This window comes from Arachis duranensis, chromosome 1 (genome assembly GCF_000817695.3).
Source record: "Arachis duranensis cultivar V14167 chromosome 1, aradu.V14167.gnm2.J7QH, whole genome shotgun sequence".
Taxonomy (NCBI): domain Eukaryota; kingdom Viridiplantae; phylum Streptophyta; class Magnoliopsida; order Fabales; family Fabaceae; genus Arachis; species Arachis duranensis.
The window spans coordinates 91053227-91063626 of NC_029772.3; the positions used below are offsets into that span (position 1 = coordinate 91053227).

At 30.0% G+C, this 10400-nt stretch overlaps 1 protein-coding gene and 1 non-coding gene across 2 annotated transcripts; one reads left to right on the forward strand and one right to left on the reverse strand.

Moving 5' to 3' along the window:
- Positions 1-7458: 7458 nt before the first annotated feature.
- Positions 7459-7531, forward strand: TRNAA-UGC (transfer RNA alanine (anticodon UGC)). Its single transcript has one exon. It is a non-coding gene; the product is annotated as a tRNA-Ala (tRNA).
- A 155-nt stretch (positions 7532-7686) lies between these two features.
- LOC107459729 (uncharacterized) lies at positions 7687-10117 on the reverse strand. The gene is made up of 5 exons (XM_016077979.3): positions 9942-10117; positions 9220-9304; positions 8538-8651; positions 8249-8350; positions 7687-7946 (listed from the first exon to the last, which is right to left on the reverse strand). Exons 1-5 carry the CDS (start codon positions 10028-10030, stop codon positions 7902-7904), a joined length of 435 nt encoding a protein of 144 aa, XP_015933465.1. The 5' UTR covers positions 10031-10117; the 3' UTR covers positions 7687-7901.
- Between the last annotated feature and the right edge of the window lie 283 nt (positions 10118-10400).

Here is a 10400-nt window from a genome sequence, read left to right on the forward strand (position 1 = left end):
CGGACCCTCCAATTTCACCACAAAACACAAAAAAAACCAACACCCATAACAAATCGTATGGTACGATTTCCCTCATCTAGGATTTCATCATCTCTCCTCCTCCAAATCCCCCAAATCGGACCTACCGATTTACTTACAAAACAGTACGCCCAAACAACTCGGACCGTCCGAGTTGTAGAACCTGACATTAGAAAAAAAGCTACCCCACATTTCTGTATTGCTCTCCTATGCATCCATATCCAGATAACACACACAAAGCCTCCATATCAATAAAAATGGGCCACCAATAGAATATAAACAAAATCTATAATAACATATACGTACATATAAAAAATGACACAATCAAACATTTTTTTATGTTTATTTCATATTTATTAATATGCACTAAGTTTTAAATATGCTTTTTTTCAACATTAAGAAAATTAATTTTATATATAGGAGAAAGAATGTTTTTACAGAATATCTATTTATATTTAGCTCATAAGAAGATAAAACAATATTTTAATCGTTGACATTTAGTTTAAGTCTAAATTTCGTTTGTAACATTTGAAATTTATGTTTTTGTTCCAAAAATTTTATTTCGTTATATTTTAGTTTTATTATTAAATATTTTTTTAAAAATATTTTTTTTCATTATAATATTTTTCTATATATTAATAAAAATTATAATTATTATAGTTATAGTGATGTTTTTAGTGATCTGGGAATAAAGGTGTCAGAAGAATAACAGAAATAAAAAATAATTTTAATCTAAAAACAAAAATAAAACAAAATATAATATTTAAAATAAATTTTAGATCAGAGGTTGAGTTAGGCATGACTCATTTTTTTTTTCTCTTTAGATAATTTGAGAGAAATTTTATGGTGTCTTAGATATTAGTGCTTAATTTGCCTAAAAAGTGAGAGACAACGATAAACTTCCCCTTTTACTTTTCTATCAAATAATCTAAAAATTAAGTAGCATATAAACCACCTTAATTTGAACTCTCTTAATGGAATGCGAAACACTTTTCTTTTTCTTTGGTGGAGAGTCTGAACGTATTTTGATTCACTTGTTCACAAACCAAACCCACCCATGTCAATTCCATCACAACTTTTTATAGCAAAAGAGAATTGTCGCCCTAACAAGACTGGGAACGAATTTGAAGAAAACAACTCAGATTCTTTATTTATCAATAGTCAATAATTGTTACTTAGCTACCCTGGGCATGTGAATGTAATATTAATATATAGCCAAATATAAAGTCTTGAAAAATTAGGGGTGAACGCAAATCGGATCGGATCAGATATAATCAAAATTTTGATCCGATCCATACTAAAATTATCGGATCGGATCTAATATCCGCAGTTTTTAAGTTTAGATCCGATCCGATCTGTACATTTGTGGATCAGATATCGGATATATTTAATATTAAACATATTTTCTTAAATAATAAATTAAAATAATATAACATATATGATAATTATTAGTTGAAATAAAACATAAAAAATATTTATTTATTTATTTTTTTATTTTTGCAGATACTCGGATCGGATATGCAGATATCAACACAAAATTCACAATTTGATTCGATTAGTGTGTGAATCTAATCCGATAATCTTGCGGATCAGATTCATATCTGCACATTTTAAATCAAATTCAAATAAACACCGCAAATATGCGAATCAGATCCAATCCATAATTGAACACCCCTTGAAAAAATGCTTATAAATAATTAGCAGGGATAAAAACATGGAATGTTTGACATATGTATATACACGCACTAACGCGTCCTATATTTATGCATATCGATGTGCGTTTTTATTATTAAATTTGAAATAAAATATCTGAATAGGGGCACAAAACAAATTAAATTAATTTGAAGCATGATAGCTAGGCTGCCAACCTTTCTTATGAATAAAAAATTGCAGCACGTTGATTCCTTTGTTAGGCCAGCCAATGAACGTCTCTTTCCAACTTATTAAGCAGAAAAGTTCACGATGATCCATTCAGTACTACCAAAATCCGCGTTTAATTAATTGTATATGCATAGATAATTGAACACAACTTTTTGAATATTATTAGCAAGATAAGAATATTCAAAGTATAAGCAATTCTCCCAAGCTATCTTTCTCCCTTATGCTTTTATACCAAGAATATTATTATTACTAACTTGTGTTTTTTTCCCGATCTTATATATATAAATAAATACATATAAGTCTTCTTTGTCTTTTCCATGTTGGTACTCCCTTGGACCTGGTTGTTTAATTTGCTAGCTTTTTGGTCATTAATTAAAAAAATAAATAAAGTTTAGCATGCATTTGAATTTGGTAGATAAGGCGTGACAAGGACTTTAATATGTCCAAATCTTGTTTCCACGCTAAACAGGCTTATCTAGAGGAAGCAATTTCAAAAGCACAAGACACAAATTGACAAGGCTGAATCATTTGTAGTTATCGTTAAGTTGAACAAGTAATTAAAAAATAATCTCAGCTTGAATTGAAACATGATCTGCTATATATTCACTTAATGGGAAAGAAAAAGAATATAGATAGATAGATTCATAGATATTCTTTTTGTACATACAACTAGAACACATTTATTTATTATTAACACTCTCATAAAATATTTTACATTATTATAGTGCATTCCAGTGGTAGAAGAAAAGCACAAAGGTTGACCCATCCTTTTATTATTTTACTCTTATATTTATAGGTTCATAAACTTTTTAGGGACCTTCCCTCTGATCTCTATGATTCTTTTTGTATTGTAAATATTATCCGATCCTTTCTTCAAGGGCTAACAACCTAATCTATGAAAATAAATAATTCATCCCCATTTCGTATAAAAGGAGTTTTTGAAAGTAACACACGATAGTTATTTGCTATATATAATATGCTATAGCCTTTACTCTCATCTACAACCCAAAATACTTTTTCAGGGATTTTGAATTTTGGGGTGGTTGGTTATTAATGTGGTTAGTGATTATTACACATTATTGATTGAAGAAAATAATGTTTTAGACTTTTAGATAAGATTAAAAAAAAAAAAAGAAAAAAGCAAAAGCAAAAGATGAATAGTGTCATGCAATGAAAAAGATAGAAACCCCCTGGACTAGTTAATTACAACTTTAACACAAGCTAACGGAATCACATAATACAAGAGTTTCATCTTATCATTTAATTTCTATCCCTATCTCTCTCTTTTTCATGATAATTTTGATACAACTTTGCTAAGATTACGTATGGTGGATGCCAATTGCAAAACCAATAAGGAACATGCTATGCTAGCTAGTTTAATTTTGGACCTCCCCATGTGACATTTTTATTTTATTTTATTTTTATAATAATATGTGAATTAATTAATACACGACTTTTATCCAATTGGGGCAAATCTTCAAACATGTGAACTACCCTATAAAAGGATGGTAGACATGTAACGTCCTCCACAATAATGTTTCAATACTATATAGACACAAATATAAATAAATCCGCTATAACAAAACTTTGACACATTAATTTTACAAAAAAAAATACTATTTGTACATTAAAATCAGTCAATAAAATTAATCACTAATATATTTATATATAAATATATATGATTTAATTTATTTTTAATATATATTTATATTATAACATATATTTTATATTAGTAGCTGATTTTGATAGTTAATTTTAATATACATATAACATTACTCTTAATTTTGATATTTTACAAGAAATGGTGAAATTCTTATACGTGGGAGAAAGAGCGTAAATTTTAGAAAAGGGATAAAAAATTGCATGTCATTGAAAATTCGACGGTTTGATTTAGGATGTGTACAAATTTCACTGTTCGATTTATATTTATAATTTTTTTATGATTTTAAAATCAAAATCTCATTTTTAGATTTGTGTTTTTTGATTTATTTCTTTTTAAAATAAAACTTTATCCTCCAATTTGTGTTTAATTACTATTTATTTATTTTTTTAAAATAAAAAATCTCACTTATTTATTTATTTTTTTAAAAAATAAAAAAATTACAACATTAAAATTAGACTTTTGAATTTTATTCTTTCCAAATATTCTTTATGTTTTGGTAAACAAAAAGAAATGACAATATACTTAAAAATATCACATTTTAATCCTATTTATTTATTTGCCAAAATTTGACCACGTATAGAGAAAATAATCGAAATTCTAACCAATTCTCTAAAACTCTGTATATCTTTAACAAAAATATTTAGTATCTAAATTCTTTTATCAATCAAGTTAATCAAGTTGTTAAAATTAAAAACCTTCTCATGCACCATATTTATTCTCTTCTCTCATTTAACAAACATCGAAATTACACGTATTATTTGTGAAAAATGCTCATTCTCAAAATTTTTTTCTTTTTTCTTTCTTTTTTTTTTCTGCATTGTACTCTTCTTTTTTCTTTTCTTAATTTTTTTTTGCATTTTTTTTCTTTCAATTTTTTTCTACATTGTATTCGACGCATTTTTTTCTGTATTCTGTTCAAAAGTATGTAGTGCTTGTAAAATCAAATCTGAATTCTCGTTTAAATACGCAAATCTTCAGTGATTATGGAAAATTATAGTTTAGATAAACTAAATCAATGTGAATTGGATGTTTTTTTCGTATGAACATAATTGAAGAAGTACGAATAATTATTTTTTTGTATTTAATGATTCTATAATTAATTATTCTAGTAATTAATATGAGACCAATTTGATTGAATTTAGTTCTCAAAAATAACAGCAATTTTTTAATTGCTTCCTCTTGCTGATAAAGTTCAAATTAAAGGAGCTAAATGGAGTATTGCTTCATTTGATGTCGGTTTTGAAGAAGCATCATTTGAAACCATTGCACTATAAAAGGGACACGTACTAGACAAGTGCATATGTTCTCATACATGAATTGTCTATTTGTCTTTGATTGGATTAGTACTCTTAGTTCTGTTCACAACTACATGGAATATTATGCTAACTTGTCCTAATTGCAATGGGTGGTAGTGGTAGTGGTGGTGACGGTAGCTGTGGTAGGTGGTGGAGCCCTCCCCTCTACAACCAAATCCAGAATATAATTAAATGAAACCGCACCTAAATGCAAACTGGTTCTTCATTCTTCACCCAAGATAGATGGAGATTTAACCTCAAGGAACACAGCCTAAACCAGCTCATGTATGTCATATTATTCTATGGACCAATGTTTGATAGATAATTATAGTTGATTATGTTAGATTTAGATTGGTCCAAAATGTGACGCGAGCCAACAATTTCTTTCTGTGGTAGATAAATGGATTAAAAAAATCCTAGAAAATTTGATGTAAGAACTAAGAACAAATTGGTTGGAGACGCATTCAGCCACGTTTAATAGAAATTGGTTCTCCCAGGGTACGGGCCTACGGGGCTTAGACTAGGGAAACCTAAAAGAACACGTTTCTTTTTCGGATAAATTATTACAAGGCTAGTAATAATAATTATTTATTTACTATTAGAAAGAAAACAAAGCACTAAAAAACAAAGTAGCTAAAATTTTGATCAAACTTTTAAAAGTTTTTTTAATATTGATTGTATATCCCATGAATTATGCAATTTATTTATTTATTCTAAGATAAGGAAAATAGCTAGGTAGCTCTTGAAAGAGATTTGAAACGTTTTGCCCTCACATGTTGATTCGTTGAGGATTGAGGAGAGGTCTTTTTCTTGGATCCACTTTTTAAAAATGAATAAATAAAAAATAAACTGGATGCCCTCCTACGTCGACCTCTATCCTTATCCAGTTATCCTTGTTGGTTTTAATTGCGCAATGCCACTTTCCTAGGAAACTGCTTCTTTTGTTGACCCACGGATTCATCTATGTCTTCTATTACTCCATGCTCTCTTTCAACTTTCAACTTTCAACTTTATCTATCTACCCTCCCATTCAGATTACACCTTCTAATACAACTTTGAATAACTATCACCAAAAGTTGTTAAGAAAAATGGTACTAGTAGAAAGTCAATATTATGTAATTTGATATCACTATATAAACTTGGAAAATATGTAGGAGTAAGACTCAACTAGGAGTGGTTTCTATGAAAAAATTCATATACTAATTTTATTCACATCTTTAACACTTCAACACGCCAACTCAAATTCTTGGAAACATGTTATGTTATATAATATAATTCGATTCATTGAACAAAAGGAACAACAAAAGCACTTAATTTGGTTTCTTTATAGAGCAAATCAAGCCTAAGGATATGGTTGCGACCACGACCAGCACTTTATGCGTCTTGGTACTATTATGTTTTAATTTAGTACGGAATGTGTATATTAAATAGCATTATTTGATTCTAAAGTGATAGAACGTTGAATTTTCATCGGCGGAATTTGAGATAAAGATGTAATCTAGTGTGATGCGACTTGGGAGCGTGACTAAATGAATGTCTAAGATGAACAAGAGCAACTTTCTATGACATTGTTGCACCTTTTCCTCGTTATTTACGGCTTCCAAATGATAAGTATATATAAATTGATACACGGCGTTCAGATTATTATGATAACACTTCATAATAATCTAAGACGCAATGTTTTGTCTCCAAGGGGACCCAACATTGTTTGAATAGAATTTTATTTATTTCGGTGCAACTTTCTTGAACTTTAAAACAATACAAGAAGTGATGTTTTGGACTTTTGGTAAGGGAAATCTTAAAAGTGCTCTCCTCGGATATAGATAAATAAAGCCAAACACCAAGGATTAGGATTAAGATAAGGAATAGAAACTCGAATGATGGCTACTTCTTTAGCATGCTAATAAAGTAGCGCCTCCAGCAAAAAGGTATTATTTCCTGCCGCAAAGATTAAAGGGGCTGGACGCTATATAGTATGGGCCCACTGGGTGTTAAAGGAAAGCCCAATTATTGGTCACATTTATTAGTACTCATATGGATAAGATTCTCTTTGGGCTTTTAGCCCTGTTTCTATACCAACAAAATAAAGGATAAGATTTCATTTCGAGATCATGACCAAAAATATTAAAAAGCATTTAATTTTGAGATTTATTTATATTACATTTAACTCCCTCCAAGTTTTTAACGTGACATTTACCTCTTTCCGTTTAACTAACATAAAACTACAATTTTATCCTTAATTTTTTAAGATATTATTGGATTTTCCATTCAATGCTCTTGTGCCAAGGTAAAGAAAATCGAAATTCTACATAAAATTGAAAAAGTAAATTAAGTAAGTAAAACATAAAATTTTAACAAGATTCAAATCGTAAAATCATCATCAAATTCTAATAAAAATTTTATAGAATCGATTCACTCATTTAAAATCGTAATACCAAAAGATTTTAAGAGTTAAATCAATATTCTAAATATTATGCTTCTAAATATTATGCTTCTGTGCATGGATTACCTCCACAACTTCATCTTGTTCTACCCTTACATATAAAGAAACTCCTTGTTCTATACTCTCAAAAAATTATGATTTCCTTAAATCACCGCCTTGGGGATGTAGCTCAAATGGTAGAGCGCTCGCTTTGCATGCGAGAGGCACGGGGTTCGATCCCCCGCATCTCCAAAATTTTGTTACCACTTTTACCCAAAAAACTCAAACAAGAGTGCACACGCCATAGTTGCATGTAAGTGTTTCATTTTACTAAAATGTGCCTTATTGAGATAGTTATAACACCATTATTCAGAATTCTTTGCAGCAGTTATAACTACACGAATGCATAACGAAAACTGGAAACAAGTCATATACTTCATTTAGAAGTCCAATTCTTTCCTAAAAATGGGTTACATACTTACATATGTTGCATCAACAGGTAACAAATAACGCTGAGCAGCGAAAATTTATGGCTTGCCATGACAAGAAAAAATTAAACTTGTTGAGCTGATATAATATCAAAGAATGTGAAAATGACTTCCAGACACCACTTGGCATAAGTCTAACGAACAAAAAAATGAATGATCGCAGCTAAGTAGTCTGCAAGCTGAAAGAAAGAAACAAAATGTTTATATCAAAAACCTTAAACAGGAATTGATCAGCCAAATGGAAGTAATAAAAGTAATCCATATACTCCCTCCTTTCCATATTGACAAGTCATTTTGACTTTTCTAATACATTTAAGAATTAAGTATCTGGATATAAATTACGTTTGCAAACCCTCGACTATAATGTAGTAGAAAAGGTAAAACAACTTATGAATAGGGAATGAAGGGTGTATTAGATTTCTTCCATTTGATTGTGTTTGACATGTGTATGCAAGAATGATGTGGCATGTGAAAATTTCACCTGAGTTGGAATACTTTTTCCAGTTTGACCTTCAATAACTAGGCCTGCCGCGAGACCAATCATTGCCCACGCTCCATTAATTGCCTCAATTTGGCGCCGCCTCTACATTCAACACATTAGGTTAGTCAGAAATGAGGAACATGATTTTAGTAGAGTTAGAGTTAGATATCTTAATTTCTGTCAGCATTGATTGACATACAAGGGGAAGCAACATAATTTGAAAGTTCCTTCTATAGTTCTACATTAGTTGAAATTTGACAATAACAACCAAATATAAGACAACTTTCACCTTAAGTTTCTCTTTTGCTTTAATTCTTTCCATTTGCCTGGCAGCCAATCGCTTGGCCTCGACAGGATCAACCATTATCACATCTTTATTTGAACCTTCCTTTCCTGAAGACACCTGTGTAATTAATATGAAAAAATGATGATCTCAATATAGGAAAGCCAAAAAAATAAATAAACAAATAAATCAAAGAATGTTCAAAAGAGTTGCTGTAATTTCCGTATGCATGAAAACTTTTAGCAAGAACTTACAATAATTTGTTTACTGCCCAAAAAATGGAAATAAAGAATCAGTGTTGTATACTGATTTACATAAATTCTGAATGTGTAAGTTAGTTACTAGTTTACATTTTACAAGATGTAACACTTTAGCCTAAAGCTCATAAAGCCTAAAATTCACTATATCATTTCAGAAGAAGATAGCACCCCTTATTTTCTCAGAGAAAGCTAGAAGGCATCAAGAAAGGAATATTTTAATTATAAACATACACGTAAATACCCTCACATGAACCAAAAGTATTTCTACAAAACTAAGAATGTTTTCACTTTTATTCCACAGTTCTCTGCTTCTCTCCATGAAGCAAGTATATTGGACGTTAACAGTAAAGTCAGAAGTTATAAACTTATAATCAGTTCTGCATAACTCTCTATGTATGAAGCAGGAAGTCTACACTTTTTATGCATACATTAGGATTAGCCAGAATTCGAAATGCTTGACCCCTGGTTCTATTCGCGGCTATGCCTGCATCTTGCTCTCTTCTCCAACCCCACCTAAAACAAGGAGGTGAATCTCATTAACATAACAATTTGTGATTCAGATTTTCCTCCATTCAGAGAGAAAATTGTTGGATTTTCTGTTAGAATGGACTGAACTTTCTTGTGCTTTTTTTTTCCTATATTAAGATCAATTCTCTCTGCCTCTGCACGATATAACATGTATGTATACCATATCAACACATTGTGATATATGTGGCCCATTAATTTTATGCTAATATTATCAAAACAGAACAGGAAATGGAAGTCCAAGCTGTTCTGATATACATATTTAGTTATTTTATTCACACCTAACCCAAAAATCTAGATGGAGTTAGGAAATTACTGAATTTGAAATATATTATTTTTCGTACCCCAAGTCTTGCCTATTCTACTTTTGGCATGAAAAATTGGATGCACAAGTGCAAGAAGGTTATGGCTTATAAAACGATGATAAATAATTAGAGCTAAAGTTAGGCAGATTCGACAAGCTTAATTCCGAAAGTTGAAGTCGAAGGAAGTGAAAGCATAGATTGCAAGTTCAAAGCTTCAACATTTAGATGAATTTAAGCTGCAATAAGGTAAAAGCAAAGGAAATCATAGACGAGAGAGGAACAAAGAGAAAACGAAAAGAAGGAAGAAGGAAGAGAGGTACCTGAAAAGAGGAAGGGGCTGAAGGTGGTGGTGGTGAGCGTTGGAAGGGAGAAGGTAAGCGTTCAGTGGTGGAAGAATGGTTGACGCCATCGCTTTGTTCTCTTCCTCTTTCTGTGGCCCTCTCCTCTTTATCTCTTCCTCTTCTCTTTCTCACTGCTCCTTTCAGCTTATTTGAAAAAAATAAAATAAAAAAGGGGTTAACTTAAAAAAACGTTTTCCAATTATTTAAACAAAAAAATAAACTCAAATTTTATTATCGACAAAAATACTTTTAAATAATTTTAAAACACAATAAAAATATTTAACAGTAATATATATTTTTAAACAATGACATAGAAATTTAATTTTAATACAATTTTTTATAAGTAATTAAGTATGATTATAAAAATAAAATAAAATATTATTATTAAGAATAATAATATCTCATTTTTTAATCATGATTGTAAAAAATTATGTCAAA

Coding starts and splice junctions, on each gene's coding strand:
- LOC107459729 (XM_016077979.3), bottom strand. CDS start 10,030: ATGGCGTCAACCATTCTTCCACCACTGAACGCTTACCTTCTCCCTTCC. Junction 8,652..9,219: donor GAATTCTGGCTAATCCTAAT/GTATGCATAAAA, acceptor TTAATTACACAG/GTGTCTTCAGGAAAGGAAGG. Junction 8,351..8,537: donor AAGCAAAAGAGAAACTTAAG/GTGAAAGTTGTC, acceptor TGTTGAATGTAG/AGGCGGCGCCAAATTGAGGC.